Source organism: Necator americanus, chromosome V (genome assembly GCF_031761385.1).
Source record: "Necator americanus strain Aroian chromosome V, whole genome shotgun sequence".
Classification (NCBI taxonomy): domain Eukaryota; kingdom Metazoa; phylum Nematoda; class Chromadorea; order Rhabditida; family Ancylostomatidae; genus Necator; species Necator americanus.
In genome coordinates, this window is record NC_087375.1 from 10,834,440 (window position 1) to 10,852,961 (window position 18,522).

The 18,522-nt window shown below is 39.7% G+C and overlaps 2 protein-coding genes across 4 annotated transcripts in view; one reads left to right on the forward strand and one right to left on the reverse strand.

The window, feature by feature from the left end:
• Positions 1 to 618: 618 nt before the first annotated feature.
• On the reverse strand, positions 619 to 7,284 carry RB195_013518 (uncharacterized protein; the record flags this gene model as incomplete). Of its 2 annotated transcripts, XM_064203373.1 has the most annotated exons (19): positions 619 to 696; positions 792 to 959; positions 1,023 to 1,151; positions 1,941 to 2,003; positions 2,127 to 2,221; positions 2,301 to 2,382; positions 2,435 to 2,548; positions 2,663 to 2,773; positions 2,823 to 2,903; positions 3,211 to 3,350; positions 3,467 to 3,586; positions 3,668 to 3,778; positions 3,961 to 4,071; positions 4,202 to 4,312; positions 5,765 to 5,875; positions 6,314 to 6,479; positions 6,779 to 6,859; positions 6,919 to 7,041; positions 7,192 to 7,284. In XM_064203373.1, the coding sequence occupies 19 exons, from the start codon at positions 7,282 to 7,284 to the stop codon at positions 619 to 621; spliced, it is 2,088 nt and encodes a 695-aa protein (XP_064059255.1). The 2 variants fall into 2 exon arrangements, with proteins under 2 accessions (XP_064059255.1, XP_064059254.1); XM_064203374.1 differs by lacking the exon at positions 3,961 to 4,071.
• Positions 7,285 to 9,018: 1,734 nt separating this feature from the next.
• The window catches only part of RB195_013519 (uncharacterized protein), a gene marked incomplete at both ends in the record, with an annotated part of 81,968 nt that continues 72,464 nt past the window's right edge, over positions 9,019 to 18,522 (forward strand). For both annotated transcript variants that reach the window (XM_064203375.1, XM_064203376.1), the window contains 2 exons: positions 9,019 to 9,145; positions 13,022 to 13,128. In XM_064203375.1, the coding sequence (XP_064059256.1) occupies positions 9,019 to 9,145; positions 13,022 to 13,128 (234 nt within the window). The remainder of the gene's footprint in view (positions 9,146 to 13,021; positions 13,129 to 18,522) is intronic.

Here is an 18,522-nt window from a genome sequence, read left to right on the forward strand (position 1 = left end):
TAATAACATAACAAGTTTTAAAAATTCATTCGAGAAATCGGTCCACAAATAATGATAAAAGAAATAAAAGGATATAAATTAAGAAACTGACCAATGAAATGTAGATACAACAGTGGCCAAGAGCAGTGGTTGTGAATATTCGAAGATTAACTGATTAATATTTTTTTATGGTTACTTTATTAACTAAAACAATGTTCAAGAATGTATAGATTATATCACTATATTTTACAAGGTTATCTACACGTTACGAAATAAATAGTAGTGCAAAAATCCATACTTGCTACAAAATAGTGGTGGATAAAACCATACATGTTGTGAGGTGAGTATGTGTCCACACTAAATGTTCTACAAAAAAGATTCCCATATAAGAAAAGAATTTGAAGCAGACTGCGAGCAAATTGAATACACATTTTGAGCTGTTTTTCATATGTCGGAATTACTGCGAATATAAACCGGCTAAGGATTAAAACTTTTTCAGTACAAGTGTATTAAGTAAAGGGGTAGATAAACACAGTAACAAGAAATATCGAGGAAATTTGGAAGGGCAGATAATAGAGTTGAAAGTTACCGAGTCAAAAGTGAAGCGAGTTAAGGCATGAAGAGATTCAGCACCTATTTTCACCTCAATTCCACATAATTTGCCGGAAATAGGCCATATTGTCCATTACAAACTCCTCTCCACCAACCAGCATCGATCTGTAATTTTGCACATTTTTAAATCTTGAACATAGCACTCAAAACTCACTTATTTCACTCAGAAGAAAAAGAAAAAATCATGTTTAAAATAAGACCTGCTCAATATTTGTTATAATGTCGTCCGGTTCGAAGCTGATTTCGTCATCATCGTTCTTCTGGTAATCATATATAGCCACTGCCGTCAGACCTTGAGAGGAGTCTAGTGGATGGGTTTTTCCTTTCTGTGGATTTGCATGCGACTGCGTAACGACAGCTGCAGGTTCCTAGAATATGAATAACTTTCGAAATGTCATTCTTCTCACAAATGTTCTGGTCGCTTGACGTACGTCACACGGCGGCAATTCGTACTGAGCTGAGATAGCAGCGGGTGCTGCGGGGACAGCGGCGACGTCGTCATCGCCAGGAACCACGTCGTACCGTGGAATGGCAGTCATTGGTGGTGCATACGATTTTGGCTAAAGTGGTAAACGTTAGAAAAGAACAATGGTACGTCTAGTCGCTGCAATTTAGTGTAACTTGTAACTGTAAGGAACTTCAAAAAGTTGATCTCAAGTCGTGCAAAACGTTGCTGTCATTTACTCACACTAGGCCCTATGATTTGTCAACAGTTTAGCGAACGAAAATAATAGAATTACCATTTGTTTCACACCATAAACACGTAGATACAAATGACTGTAGTATCTAACTATCATCTCCAAATTTTTACCTCTCTTTTGGTATCACTTTCTTTTGTTTTTGTTTCTGACGGAGTTAAATTTCGAGAAAAACTAATGTTATGGCTTTCCGGTAGACCCCGTTTTTCTCAGCCCTAAACGTACTTGACAACAAAAGCAAAGTCTGTTTATGAAAGAGAAAAGCAGAAACAATCATTATATAATATGAATTAGCAAGTGTTTGTCTTGAGCGCAACCACATCTTATAATTGAGACACAAATCCAGATAGAGAGATAAAGTAGTTCGCTTTCTCATGCCAAAACTGCGTATGTGAATGTTTTTCCACAGCTGTTAACTAATGATATCTATAGAAACCTCAAATTAACATCCTCCGTCATGACCACGCGGCAGGTTTTTCAGAGAACACTGTGGAAAATTTGAGAAATTTCACGATAATCAGCATTTCTAGGCAACTATGAAGACCATTTTAGTTGTCTTCTAATGCTCACGTTTCTAATGGAAAAAGCTATAAATGACTAAAAAGAAAAGGACTTTCAGCTTAAACGTACTCATCATACGTTAATTCTTACCTCCTCAGAAAAAGTAGGTAGCGGAACAGGATTCGTGGGTACAGGAGCGGTTTGAGGTTGTTTCTAGAAAAAACAACATGCGGATTGTGTTTTTTCTTTGCAAAATAAATAGAACCTGTTCCACTGCTTAACTGAGAAATACTGCTACATTGCAGGAGAGAAGAGATGGAGACATCAAAATATTACCTTAAAGTTCTTCTCCTCCTCCTCCCATTCTGCTTCATTGTCAACTTCATCGTCACTTGATGGTGGGCGACGAAGTTCGCAAGCAAGAACAGGAGCTTAAATAAACGTTGGCTTATATCCAGGTCGTACAAGAAAACCGAATAGCTGTTCCTTCTTTCTAGTTATTAGACGAACCTGAAGGCATAGCCACAGCTGGCTGAGGTGGATGCTTTGCTACCGATGGCAACACTTGTATAGGAGCTGGTGGAGGAGACATCTAATAAGCTAATCTTTAGGTAAATTTTGAGGCACGTGATTTGCAGACTCACAGGTGGCTCCTCTTTTGATTGTTCTGGCTCAGGTGATAGCGGCTGCTTAGAAATACCTGGCATTATAGGCACTGCACCCGGAGCTGGTCCCGCACTTCGTCGTTTAGTTTTCTGCTGCAACAAAATAAAAGTAGTTATAAAACATTAAAAGTGACGTTAAAAAATCAACTAATAAAACTGAGAAACAATTCAAAAAAGAAGAAAACTAGAAAAAAAAAACAGTCTTACTTGGTAAGACAATTCGTTGGCTACTTCTGCCTCTCGTCGCTGTTCTTCATCTAACGGGTTCTCCGCATCCTGTTTCTTCCACTGCTCTTCAATGCGGCGCATTCGTTCCTCCTAAATAATGTTTATCCACTTAAAATTAAGAACCGTGTTTAATAATGACCTCTTCACGTCTCTGCTGTTCTCGCAGTGCCTCATCTTCGCGTTTTCTTTTCTCACGTTCAGCAGCAACACGATCTTCAGTCTGAAAAAGATCGCTCTTCTCAAGTGTCAGAATCCTGGATCGTTGCCGGCCCTCACAATGCTAAAAGCCCTCCTCCACTTGAAAATAGAAATAGGCTATAGAGACTAGAACAGATATTATATTATTTATATATATATATATATATATATATATATATATTTATATTCTCACTAATCGGGTTACGTTAGATAACGAGAGTGAAGATAAAACATCTCAAAGGGAAGAATCTGTTGCTTATTCTTACATATAGTCAAGAACATGAAATCAGACTGCTATTTTATGCATTACTAACGCGACAAAGACCCACATCGCCAGCAGCCAACTTCTCAAATCGAGCACGTAGATCAGAAGCTCTTCCTTTTTCTGGAGTTGGCACATTTTCACGTTGAGGTGACTTTTTCTGAGGTGCAGAGTCACCACGACTTTGGTCGTTGCTTTTGTCGATAGCTGAAATGGAACGATGGTACGATGATAAGTAGAAAATATAGAAGGTGAATGTATACACTATAAAAGAGGTAGAAGGCTACGACTAACGGGGGAGAACAACAAAAATAATGATTTACCTTTATTGCTTATCTGACTTTCGTGTTTAGACAAGTGCTCATGATATTCAAATCCTACAGCACTGCGATCTTGCCTATCGTTCTGCACGCCAAAGCGACCACCAAATCCTTTTTTGTAGTCTAAAGAAGTGTAAGCGAATACAACATAAATAGAAATATGGTAGTTGCTGCACGATCAACACACGAACACTGCACACCCACCCATTTGGCTCTCATGTTTCTGTAATTCATTATGCGAATCGTAGCCGACAGCGGATTTATCTTGCCTGTCTTTTTGAACACCAAACTTTCCACCGAAACCTTGCTTGTAATCTGAAAACCAGGAAACTCTTAAATACCAACTTCATGCATGAAAAGGTAAGCAGACCTTAACTAGGGAAGCTATAAAAAAAGAACAACTATTAGTAGGAGCAAGTATGCATCGAATAATGGAAGTTAAGAAACTACCGAGATTGTGAAAAATACAACTCAGATATTCTGCAAAAATAACAAGCCTTTCTGACTGGCATGCGGAGGAACTTTTTCTAACGTGTCCCAACCAACAGCTGAGGCATCTTGTCGGTCGGTTTGTATTCCGAATTTGCCTCCAAATCCTTTTTTGTAGTCTACAGAAGAAGGTACCATCAGCGAATGGTAAGAAATTCTCATCACTCAGAGCGAGTGAAAAATCCTCCCATAGAAATGTCACCCCACCCACACCAATACCGTCATAAATTCAACACAAGAACCACTCACCAGTTTGACTTTCATGCTTCGTTAGATCACTGTGATCATCCCAACCTACAGCTGATTTATCTTTACGATCTGTTTGTACACCAAAACGACCACCGTATCCAGTAGCAGCATCTAAACAGGAATGGAAAGAAATTTTATGATCATAGGAACAAAAAGTTACAAAAAAACCTATCCATAATTTATACACAGAAAAGGAACACAAGTAGTAGCAACTGGATCACAAGGACTGTAGAAAAATGTACAAAATAATTCAGTTTACAATTTAATTTATTGAAAGGAAAAATTGATTAAAGATGAAATGAAGAAAAAGCATATTGAAACAACTAAGTTGGAATTAAATTTTGGACATGGATAAATTGATTGCAATTGATAGCAACTACTTCAACTAACTCCTTTTTCATGCCTGCGCAGAAACACGGTACCAGTACACCATACTCCGTAAACATAATGATTTCAAGGTAAACAAAAACAGAAAAATTCTCTTGCCAAAAACACTGTCTCAATTAACAGAATTCCCCTCGGTGAGTAACCGAAATATAATCTATACTGTCGAATAATTCCCCGTCAAACTAGTTTTCCAGGCTCCTCTTTCCTGAACAAATTGCGAAACTATGTTCACGTGAATGAAAACAACCGCTTCTGAGTCACAGCGCAGGCATCGAACGTGGAGATGTGCGATAAACCGAAAATTACACAAAATCGTGCAATTATGCATCGTAAAGGGAGCAAGACAAAGAACGGTAGTGCGTTCACAAAAGAATCTGAGCAAATGACTTGTACATGGAGGAAAATAATAAGGGAAAAACTGTATGTTTCGCTCAGTGATCACACATGCTACATTTCCTTGTTGCTCCAATTTCGGTATAAATATGTACTGCCGAGCCGAAGCGATTGTAGAATCGATTTCTTACTTACTTATCCTTACTTTACTATGGCAGCCTTTAATAAAGTGAGAAAATTGATACTGGTTCGAAATCTTACAACGTTCGTAAATCACCCGAGAAAACTGTGAAATTCTATCCTTTGCAAAAACAGTTCATTTAGATTGATAAAATGACGACGCTGCTACTGGTCCTCGAAGTTCTCTCATTTGAATGCAATTATCCTATTTCCCTTCAAAGATCCAAAATCCTAAATGGCCTTATTTTCGTAAGTATATCTTTTATACTGGAAATCCGTAAATATGTATGTCAATTAAAATGAGCTGACATGAATGACATCTCGGCTGAAAAGCGACGTACATCATGAGTTTTAGTTCAAGTTGCACCACATGCATCGCTTAACGGTTAGAAACCTTTTGTCTAAGAAAGATCCACTGTTGATGGTACATCTAAACAACCAGCAAACGGAGATGACTCCACGGTATAAAACATATCAGTTGCAGTTTTTCAAAACCCCCTTTCGTTTGAACATTCCACATCATTAGTAATAAGACACCGAGAAAAACAGTCTTAGTAATCAAGGGTGTATCCTAATAATAGACGAATCAACGAAAAGGAAAAGAAAGATCATGACGAAAAGAGAAAACATCTTGATTTATGAGGGCAATAGAAGTTAACAAACCTTTCTGGCTTTCGTGCTTCGATAACTCAACCTTTTCATCCCATCCGGCAGCTGATTTGTCCTTTCTATCTTTCTGGACACCAAAACGACCACCATATCCAGAGGAAGCATCTGAATGGGCATACAAATATAAAACATTCTGTAATAAAAACTACTATTATGACAGAAGGTACGCCAGTGTAATATAAACGAAATACAGTCAAGAAGGTGGTCACTCCAATATCTTTTCCGGGTAATATCATGGTAAAGAAAGTGCTCAACTTTGGGCAGGAAAAGGTTTTACCCAAAAAGGGATGATTTACCCACTGTCTCATGAGCTTTCAAAGTGAATGGCAAGAACGCTTATTCTAACAACCTTCACTCGGAAATTTCTTGGCTCAGCCCCTAATCATTGCATATATTATCGTTATAGGACGACCACGTAGAAATAAAAAGAATGTGTGAAAATGAACTGTAGAGCAGTGCTGTGTTAAAACGTGCAAAAAGGAAATGTAACCATCTCTTACTACAAACGTCAAAAAGCAGAAAACCAGAAGACAATTAGCAAACCTTTCTGGCTTTCGTGCTTGGAAAGTTCAACCCTCTCATCCCACCCGGCAGCAGATTTATCCTTCCTATCTGTCTGAACCCCGTACTTGCCACCAAATCCGACAGCGTAGTCCTTCTGAGAAGCATGGGCTTCCACTTTACCTTTGTAGTCGAAAGATACAGCAGCCTGAGATTTGAAAGATCGATTAGAAGAAAAATCCCTCGAAATAGTTGTACTTGTATAATACGGATAAAGTGTAGTTGGGAGACTTCTCAAAAGCACTCTTATTTCTGGAATTATGTTACTCACTCGGGGCTCTAAAACATAGGCATTATTGATAGAGGATCTATGAGATATAAGCTAAAATTACGAGGATAAAAAGGAAGATAAAGCTTCCGGAAATAAGAGTGCGGTTTAGTGCCCCAACTTAATTTTCCCAGCATTACTCAACATTTAATTGATATTTTATAACAATGAATGCCCACTTTATCCATCCTATCGGTCATTACTCCAAACTTTCCTCCATATCCCTCGCTAGCTTTCGGCATTTGTTCCAACTTTTTCTCCTGAATCAAGGGCAGAAGGAAAAATTGAGTGTCAACAAAGAAGAAATAGACGTCGAAACCTGTTGGATTTTGTCAGCGGCAAGTGCTTCTTGTCTCAGTTTTTCGACACTAAAATGTTCTTGATGGCCGGAACCCTCCACTGTCTTGGCTCCCCAACGGCTGGCTTTCTCACTGATGTCATTCTGTACGAATAAAGTTGTCTTTGAGAGAAAAAAAAAACAATAGGCACTAAATAGAGTCTAGAAAGACGGAAAACTACAATATCAAAGGTTGCATCACAAAATGGTCACGCTCCGTAATTCTTTGGATGGTAAAAGAAGAAAAAGACTAACAACAAAGTCAGGATCGGTCTCCCATTCATCATCTTCGGTTGGCTTCGGAGCTATTGGAGGCTTTGCTCCTATCGTTGCCCTCCACATAGACATGCCTACAACTATTGTATGCAAAAGTCACGACGTCCAGTGCTTATCACGCTGTTCTATCTTGCGCACAACTAACAAGTAAACCATTCCCAGGATTCTAAAAAGCTCTGGAAGTCCGCTGCTACTGAGGACTTCTAAGAAAAGACTTGTATTCCATAAATAAATCCACAATAATGTTTTAGAAAGAAAAATGAAATGCGACAAAGCAAGAGAGAAATGTAAAACGAAACATGCGCTCCCGTAGAAACCAACGAATGAATCATCGCTGCCAAGACGTTAAAGGTCGACACGCAAATTGTCAACAGAGCGAGAAGCGAGGCCACGAAAATTCGTTGCTGAACCAGGATTAGGCGGAGTACTCATCAAAGAACACTTATTTGAAAAGTCAAATAGGCGAAATTTCAAGTTCCCGAACTTGTTTTTTCCCTCAAGAGATTAAACACAACTAACTGATATTTCAACAAATTACAAATACGGAAACGAAACCTTCCATGAAGTCTTACGAGACCAAAAATCGAAACAAAATTAAGAAAACTAGAAACCAGTGGAAAACAACCATTCGTATGTTATCGTTGGGTTGTAAGAACTTATCTGAAGATCTTGTGATTTGACATGAAGTGGAGCCAAGAAATCTTCAAATCTGATGACTAAACGACAACATCGGTAGAGTGATGTATGAGTTGTGGACCTATGCAGTTGATATCCCAGCACCCGTCCGCTCACACCACTCAGATTGTGCAGATACACTAGACATCTATAAATTTTCGACTAGACTTAGCGCATTGGAGAGCACAGTAAGGCCGCCCGCAGAGTTCAGAACCGCGCGGCCGCGCGGTCTGGCGGCTCTGCGGTCTTGGCGATTGTTGGCTGCCCACAACAGTGCGCTCAATAACCATCAGGTGCAGACCCGCGCGGGCGGCTGTGAACTCTGCGGGCGGCCTAACGCTTCTGGTTTTCCTTACAAGAAAAAAAAAGTGCCTGAAGGCTTTCCAGAAAATAACGGACGTAGGGATAGCGCTGGATCAAAAACAAGGATGTCGAAATTTCTTCGTTGGAATCTATAGCTATGTAAATGAGAAGCGGAGCCTTTTTCCTCCAAAATAACAACATTGGGATCACTAATTCCACTTGGAATAGTGGTAATGGTCAAAACGTACGAAATGAAGTGGACCAGTTCTACACACATGCTATTCGTCACTGTTTGTTTTTATGCCATTGTTATTCCTGCACGAACACAGATCAAGTGACAACTTTATGATTTTGCTTCCGTTTTTGTCCGTTGTATTGACTGTACTTTATACCGGTCGTTATTGCATGTTTTGCGCTTATTTTTAGAATAATCGGCTCCCAGCTTGTTCTATTTCAAAATTTTGTGTAGTGAACGTATGTGAGCATGACCTGTCACTACGCGATTAGGTAACAGGTTCCGTTTGAAGATAGTTCCTCTTCGTATGTAATCGTTCACACTGGATCCCACTATAAATCGATATATGTTAGCATACTTTTATATAAAAAGTGTGTGAAAGTGTCTGGCGTTAATCAATCTGCTTGGGATACGTCCCCACGTTCACCTCAATTCAGAATCGTTTTAGGTTTACGAACGTGTGACTGGTCTATACAGTGACTTGCGGTGGCTAGCCGATGTGTCAATTCAGTGTTTTATACTCCCTTCCATCCCTGCGGGGTCGATAAATTGGTACCAGACAAGTCTGGCTTCAATTTATCGACCCCGCAGGGATGGAAGGCTTGGTGAGCACTAGGGCGGATTCGAACTTCCGATCAATCGTGCAGGTAGCGGAACCTCCTGCCGACCGCGCCACACCCGCTATTTATAACCAATACAAATCTTTTCAACCAGGTTTCGGTGTGTCTTTTGTACGGACAGTGCATTAAGTGAAATGTGGTTGCTGAGAGGTACTCAACCGCATTCTTATTTCTAAAGATCTATCTTCGTATTTTTCTCTTAGTAGCTTGAGGTTGCATGTCATAGATCCTTTAAGACCAGTGTTTAGACTTTTCTGGGCCGCGACTGTGTTAGTTATTCACTTGGATGGAGAAGTAAGAGTGAGGTTGTGTGCCAACCCCCCTTCCAACTACACTTTAAAGGCATCACCCCACGAATCTGGAGTGGTACGGATTTCCGGTGCAGTATTCGTATACGGGGATGTAGATTATGGGGAGGAGGGTGATTCCGTCCACTTCTTCCTAATTGCCGTAGAAAGCGGCCGGGAAGATGCGGCTTCGAGCATTCCTGCGCACTACTTTCTACGGGGTGTTCGTTGGAGCGCGCCAGCCCTGTGCGGCGCCGCATCTTCCGGGCCGTTTTTTACGGCAATTAGGAAGAAATGGACGGAATCACACCCCTCTCCATAATCTACTATCCAGTATACGAATACTCAACCTGAAATCCGCACCACCTCAGATCTGTGGTATGCTGCCTTTAACCCGGTCCGACGAAACCTTCAGCAGATGCGCAAGATGGTTGATCTAGATCGTAAGATGGTTGGCGGCAAAAATGCTCTAATGAATGCGACGTGCAGGCATTCATACAGATCACTCGTGAAGGTCCAAGTTGCTGCAGACGCGATGCGGCTGCTGCCTGTTGCTTTTATTAGGGTCAAGCGTGTGTTGAGAATTTCTCAACAGGTGGTCGTAAGAGGGGTGTCGGATCAGGGGGGGGGGGTCGTAAGAGGGGGTCGGAAAATTAAGAAAAAATTTAAGTAGGAGTTGGAAAATCAGAAAAAATGAAAGGAGCAAAGAGAAAAGGAAGACGGGGTTGTTGTTTTCAAACAAACACATATTAAGGTGTACAAAATGAAGTGTAATTTAGGTATGCGACATTCAGCAGAAAAACAAGAGTGAAAACTGCTTTTTTTCAGACGTAGTGCTGTAACTTGAAGGAGGATCAGCAGTGAATGGCATGTTTTCACCGCATATCAGAATATATTCACAACTGAAACGTATTCTAAGGTTTTTTTTTTCAGGTCCCGATATCTGCGACTAAAAAATGGAAGAGTTGTCTCAAAGAAGAAAAAACGTCAGTGATGCATATTCAGTACTTGAGCTCTGTTTAATATAAAAATAAATGATATAAAATAAATAATTTTTTTTAATATTCGAATAAACGATTGAAGAAGACTCGCGGTTGCAGTTGAGGAAGACTATTGTAGCATAAAAAGTTAGGATAAAAAGAGGGTACACAAACCAAAAAATGGTTTTTAAAAATTTATTCTTCATAATTCTGGTAATAGAACTACTGCGCTTTTTGAGCCAATCTTGAAGATGGACGATTAGCACTTTTTGCTGCTCCAACTGATGCTTGATGACGTCGGAGTCGCTTCGGTGGCGCAAACCAAAACAATTGAAATCTTGAATAAATGTGATGCATAATAAATAAAGTGATAATGTTGTGATGTGATAAAATAAGAAACCAATTATTTTAAATGCAATTAACTACCTGAAAGTTTTTGTTCTTTCAAAAATCGACTTTTTGTCAAACCCATCAAGTCTAAGCAGTACAAAATTACAGTTCTACAAAACAAAATTACAAAATTACAGTCTACACAACAAAATTGTGTGTTACTAATTTATATGAAAGAAATGGAACTAACCAGAGGTGACTTCGCATTGAGTACCATAAAAGGCAATCTTCATAACTTGCACAGTGCTTTGGCACTCTTCGTCACAGCCAATTCAATATCAGAAGCTAACAGAAGTGTAAGAGCACTAAGTAAAAGAAAAAGGATAGCTGCAATGAAAAGCAAGTACGCTGGCTCAAGTTGGTAAGTGTAGTGCAGACTTATTTATGCGTGATTACAAAGACTTCGATAAGGACGTCTGTTAATTGGCCTTTACAAGCTCTATTGAAATAGGGCTGGTGCTGGTGATTTAGCAAGGTTGGATGGCTCAACGAGATGCCGCACTGTTTTCATTGAGACGGTCAGAGATCAATCTCTGCCAACGTGCTTCTTTTGCACTTGATGTAAAAGAATTTGAAGAGCACATTTCTCATCCCACAGTGACGAACTTCTTACTTTCAGTCGAAAAAGCAATTCTGATGCTGCTACTGAGCGAAAAAAAGACATCTACAGGCGTAATTAGGGTTAAAATTAGTACAAAGTGGGCTCCACGAGTTTCTAAATATCTACGCTCAAAGTGAATTTTATGCAATATTGCTGGCTGCGATCTGTAGAGAGAGATTTCTCCTATATTTCTGCAAAGTTTGGTGCCTCTAGCTTTCCCAGTCTTTTTGAAACCTAGTTGAGAAAAATCCCAATTTTTGCCTCAAATTTTCGAGTTTTCTCAACTAGCTTTTGAGAAAATCAGAACACTTCCAGAGGCCAAAATTTGCAGTTAAGGGTTTTCCTTGATGCTCTATCCAAATATGGAGTCGAATTTTTCAACGGCGCTACCGTATCCTCGCAACGGGAAAAAGGCAAGGCGTCAAAATCTGTGTAACTTCAAACAAACTTCCATAACTCAGCTCATAGTTTGTAAAAACAAATTCGATTTGAAGTGTGTTGTAGAGGAAGACTTTCGCTATCACAGTTTGCTTTTGCGTTTTTACAGGTAGTTTTCGTCTTTAAAAAAGCTAATTGAGAAAAAGTTGAGAAAAACGCCAAATTTCTCAACTTTTTCTCAACTAGTTTTCAAAAAAACCAGAGGGTCCCTGCAAAAGATTCTTTAACCATTTTGTAGCGCAAATCTTCCTCTACACAATGCATGCAGCTTTATCTTCTTATGTCTCTTCCTTAGTGAGTTATTCATGTTTATTTCAAGATAACAAAATCCGACCTGTCCAGCAGTAATTTCCAATTAAGACCTGGTTTTAATCACTAAAATAACCTCTGTATAACACTTGTATGTGGCAAACAGTGCTCTAAACACAATTTCAAGAAATTGCCGGTGAAATTTTCTCCTCAGTGATTTTTTTTTCGGTTTTGCAAAAATCTAGATTCCAGTAGGGATCGAACTCTCATCCGTTCATTTTCGTTGTCGATGAGTAAAATTGTTTGGTAATAGTCGGAAATAGTGTGAAAATTGTTTTAAAAGGTGTTCTCCTTCTTTTCCAGCTGTTTTTTCGTTTTGCAAAAATAATGGTTCCGGCGGGGATCGAACTTTTGTTTATTGTTTAAAACTTTTATTTTTCTTGATCCTCTTCCATCTGGCACACGTCACGCGGCATCTTGAACATATAATTAACATGAATATATATGTATATATATATATATTCTTGTTATTATTTATTCCATTAATATCGCTGCATTACAATATGTATTTTGTTTTACTTGTAGCATTACTATTTTTTAAAATAATCTATTATTTGTTTATTACATCGTATTGTTTTAATTTATTTATTAGGCGTTTATTTGTTTTTTTAAATTTTTTTATTATACCCAAATTTTCATTGCTGTGTGGGCAGCTATACTGGTAGGAACGAGATGAGGGGGTCGTTTTTGGGAGGGTCTGCGAGGGGGGGGCGGGTCGTTTTTAGGAGGGATTTTTCCCAACTATACGCTTGACCCTGGCTTTTATCGAACTATCGTGCGCAATTGTTCTATAATTATGTGGGGAATTCAGATTTAGAAGTTAGGTTTAGAAATGGAAGTCTGGAAGCTGATGATATGTTAAAACTTATAGAGAACAAAATTTCATCTCAACCAAGCTTTATCTCATAGTTAGGTTGCATGTGTGGTCGATTTACTGGTTTTGCATTATTCGTCAGTAGACTGATTTTCAGAGACCTGCGTTATCAAGACGACTGATAAGATGGTGACATTGCTCGACCACTTCCATAACATATCCATGGACAATGACCTCATTACAGGTGACTTCTACGGTTCCGTTGTGAGTTCTAACCTTTTTTTTTCTTCCAGTTAGTCATATTTCTTTGGGAAAAATGTAGTTGGGGGAGAGACACTTAGTGGCGCTCTTATTTCTCGGCGCTCTAACTTTTTTCTCTTAGTAACTTTGGTTTCCATGTCATAGATCTTCTAAGGATGTCTTCTAGAAGTTGATGCTTAGGCGTTAGGGCCCCGATAGACTTAAATATTTACTTCGAGAAATAAGGGCGCCACTGAGTGCCGCCCCTTCCCCCCCCCAACTTCATTTTACTCCATTTCTTTTACACTGTTGGAACACTGCATTATCAGATTAATATCCGTCTCACTTCGTTCAAAGAAAAAGAAAAAGAACTTGTCCACATTCTGTCTAGAAAAGCTGGGCAGCGATTCGTAGTCTTATGGCGTCTGAAAATCCTTCACAAAGCCACAAGATGAAAAAATGGCCAAGAAAGTCTATATTCCAAAACTTCTCGATCGGATGAATGATAGATCATGTGCTTAAATTTTATTCCCTTAATTGAGTAGATAGTTTTGCGAAATCCGCGAGTGTTTTCAGAGTAATTGTTTAATTTTTTATCAGCGAATACCTAATACGAATACCTAATACGAATCCTAATAATTTTTTTTTTCGGCTAATTCATGAATCACTCATATTTTGTGTATGACAAATGTGACAAATATTTGGCAGTATTTCCGAACAACTGCACAGATGTCTGCCACTTCTGATTGATTATTATGATTCTCATCCATCGATTGTTGCAGTATGAATTACTTTACCTTCTTGAATGTTTCAAAGTAAAATAGCTCTTAAGCTCTTTAAGACATCCTATCGCGAAACTGAGGATCTTGGTGTCTCTGTGGGCAAATACAGAAATCAGAGAGTAGATTACGGGATAACAGTGGGTGGTCTCAATTCCCGCTAATCATCCTGTCAAACGGGATGGGATGCGGCATTCGTTCCAACGAGATACGTGAGAACGCGCCACTTACGTGCACGCACAAGCCACTGACACACATCTGGGGCGCAGATTTTGTTCTGGCGGTCGCGGCGCGCCACGATGGAGCACAGTAACCCCCTCCAGGGTTCCATTGCTCTCTATCCAATATTATCAAACTGTATGCTTCATGTTTTTGTTTCTAACCTCGCGTAGTTACTTCAGAGTCGCATCTACTCGTTATCCAGTGAAATAAAAGGTATAAGTACAGTAAAAAGTGACTTCCTGCAATACTGATTTGAGGATAGATTCGCTTAGAACTTTGATTCTTGAGAACAAATATTCAACTAGTGAGAGTTCAAAGTGGGTTGTTCTCTACAAATCGCTTCGAGTAGAAGCTAGCTTTCATGAAGAACAAGGAATACTTATAACTGGGGTCTTCGTGGAGCGAGCCTATTTTGTGTTTTTACATCGCAGTAAGGAATTCAAGGAATTCATGATATAAGGGCCAGGCAAACAGCATCACATTCACTTCTACTTTTTGTGAGCAAACCGATAGGCTGCATGGTGTAGGATATACTTTGCTAGATTAAGATCGGCTTCTTCATTTGATGCTGAAGTATCCATCATTTGCAGCCTCATATCCTTGTTCCGATTCATGAACGTACCTCATATCCTCCGTGTTTCTTTTTGATAGGTTTGTGAAAAATGTTCACTATAAAGGATGGATGTAGCGACTGGACATGTTTAATGTTTGTGGAATATAAAATTAAATGGAACCTCATCCAAAAATGGTATTGGCCCATGTTAAGAAAAATAGTGAAGAAACGAATGAAAAAGCTTCAATTGTATTTGGAAGAAACTAATGTGTTAAGTATTAATAAATTTTTTTCGGGACATTGAAACATGGATGATCTTGGTAACATGTGATGAAGGAGGATATGCTTAAAACTTTGGATTTTTTTTAGTTCACGAATTTGTTTTTCGGATTTGTTTTAGTTCACGAACCAATAGATTTAAACTATTTTTGACGCGTGTGTTCATTTATTCAACAAATTTTTATTTGAAAACAGACGTTTTTGCACAATTACGATCGTGCAATGAAGGTAAATCCATATTTATCTTGTGATTTTTTTTTGAAAAAAAAAAAACAATGGCTAAGATTCTCGCAGACTCTTTGTTCCGTTATATAGTTGGAGTTTGACTCAAATGAGGTGAGTTCTAGAATATTTGGTTTTTTTATCAGTGAGATGGCACTCATTTCGCAGCTCTGATGGCCACAAATGGAATGAAGGGAAACATCCGGTTTCGCTTGTTTGTTTTTTTTCGTTTGAACACAGCAAATCCTTCCTGAAAACCCTTATTGTGAGTAGGAGATCATCAGACACAGGTGATGAATCTGTTGTCGCCAAAATCTTATAAATCACCTTTCCATGTTGAAGATGATCACTCAAAGACATCACGCCACGAAGCTGAGGTAGTACGTGTTTTAGCCGGGTAATGCCTGTACGGGTTCGTAGATTCTGGGGAAGGTGGTGATTCCGTTCATCTCTCCCTGTACCGGATGGGTTTTCGACGAATCGCAGGCGGGGCGGGCCGCAAACGTTGCGCACTGCAACAGAAGCCGTCATAAGAAGCGGTATTCCGGTCGTCCGTTTACACTGGTACAGGGAGAAATGAACGGAATCACCCTCTTCCCCAGAATCTACGACCCTGTATAGGCATGTAACGCCTATACAGCCAACGCCTACGCCTGAACCACCCCAGATTCGTGATCGCTTTAAACATGAGTAAGAAAACTACGATCGTGAACGATGCAGTAATGAATGTCCAAGCAGCGTCCGCTAACGCTTCTTCAATCCTTGATTCACTTATCGGGATGCCAACAAAAAAAAACTTCAAAAATTCTTTAGTAGGGAAATGGAGATAGATGTCGCTACCCTGCTGAGCATTTCCCCTTCTGCTTGTGATTTGGGCTGCAAGTATTAACGATTTCTAGTAAGAAGCTTGTAAATAACGGTACAAATTGTGTTGGAGCAGTACCTGGAAAGCAGTCCACGAAACAGTAAGGTACTTAAAACCTGGACATTATGATATATCCGATCAGAAAAGGAAAAGATAATATGCACAACATTTTTACGGAGGTAAGAATACACGGCTCCACAAGCCACTCCATCCCTCAGGGGATGCCGCACTCTAACATTGCGCGGCAACGCAGCCGCCGAAACAAAATCTGGCCTACTGTGTTTTAAAGGTAGCATATCACTAATCTGACGTGGTATGGACTTTGTATCTCTAGGGCTCGGAAGCCGCCACGGCGACATGCATTGCAGTCCTTCACACGCGCCGCATAAACGAGCGAGCATTCGAGGATTAATAAGGTCTCCTCACACAGCCTTTTCATGTTAAACTAGTGAGTAGACTGCTGAGAAGAACGGATCGTGTACATGAAGAGGCGTTCCAACGCACCTCGTAGGAACTAAAGCGGTTCCCATCCCGTTTCTTGCGAGGATCACGGAGAAATGAGCGGAACTACGTGGTTTTCCGAAATCTACGGCCTCTATAGAAGCTTTCCATGAGAAATCCATACCACGCCAGATTCATGGTATGCTGCCGTCAATGGCTTGTTATGCATGCGCCGGATTTACGAGCGAAACATGTTTCAATCAATGAGGTTACCTCGGCAGCCCATTCAAATAAAACCAAAGAATGAGCTCTTGAGGGAATCGGAGCGTGGAAACGCCTCTTATTCCTACGAGGTACCTTAAAACGCACTCCGTTTTAGTACAAAGGAGTGCGTTTTAAGGCACCTCGTAGGAATAAGAGCCGTTTCCACGCTCTCTTTTTTTGACGATTAGGGCGAGTCGAGCGGAAACACGCTCATACTCATAATTTACACCCCAAACTCTTCATTTGCCTACAGAGACCTTTACATCGTCAGTTTCGTGATATGCCGCCTATAAGCTAGGAACTGTATCTTATTCAGCTTTTTAATTAGTAATTTTTCAACATATGCAAGGCTCCATTGAGCGACACATTCACATAAATGCAGTAGTGAAATTTATTCCAGACCATTTACTTTCAGTGTTATGTCCATTTCTATCCTCTTTTTTTCTCGTTTTTTCCCTTTTCTTTTAATGTTGTGTTCTCTTTCTTTTCTTGTCTTCTATTTCTCAGTTTAAAATATTGACCAGGTGCGTGAGCTTTTCTCCTTTTGGTTATAGAAATCAAAAGGGAATAGTGACTATCATGATTCATTCGGAAAAGCACTTTTTAAGTCGCTGTTTTTTTTTTTTTGGCGTTCTTTAAAGGCAATATATTATAAAATTCCCACAAATAGATAGTGGTCGGAATGTAGTTCACCAATATGGATGTGATTTCACTTAATGCCGCCTAGTAATTTAGGCAGTAATCTTCGTTTGCACCGCATTAACCTTCCACACCGCAAGAAGTCGTATCGTTGGGGCCACTGGTGCAGCTAAGGGTGTTTCACACGCTTTTTCCCTGTTTACTGTTGGGAACTGAACGTGATCACGCTCGTATTTGTGAACTATACCCCTACGCCTATCCATTTGTGGTACGCTCCCAACATCGTTAAATTCGTTCGTGGTATACTGCTTCTAATTTATCACATTGAAGTGAATGGGGCTGTAACGCCTGGAAACTTGTCGGGGAGAAATGTGTTTGGATGGATAATAAATCTCCAGCCTATTCCATGTGCGAGGAAAATCTATTTGTTTGTCTTATTGGAGATTACCTCATCATACATGCCTTGCTCAAACCCGACTAATTTGCATCCATGTTATCCCAATGTTTTCGCACCTTCTTCAATGTAAGGTTTCAAATCAATCAATTAATATCACGCTGAACACTTGTTGTACTTAATACTGTCTTGAAGTAAAAAAAAATCCGAAGTGCAGCGCATCCATCGGCTTCATAGTGGGCGATACTTTAGGAAGCTGTCATTGTTAGTGGCTACGCCGCCTCTCTCGTCCGGAACTGAAGAGTCCCGCCTTTTGCCGATCTTAGTCCTTTCAAGAACTTCATATTAACTATTACAAGCATTTTTATGTTCTCGATGTGCACTACGCTGAGTTTCTCCACTAGTTGCTACTATTACAAAAAATTTGGGAACTATTGTGAGCCCATACACTTACTGGCTACAATTAGATTTGCCTTCGCATGCTTGAAATTCAAACAAGTTGCTTGGAACATTTATCGTTTGAATCCGCAATAGGGCCGCGAAACTGGACTGCAAAGTGTTTAAAAAATGGCCTCTGCCAAGCTTTCCATGTTTACCTCTCAGAAGCTTCACAAGGGAATTGTAGGCTTCGTATCTGTTCCTGAAAGCATAATTCTCTCTCAACAACTGATGTTCGATATTCATGCTTCTTGACTTTGCCATTGAATTGTTGTGTCGGTACACAAAAACAAATTTCTTCTTGAAGGAGCAGATTGAGTGT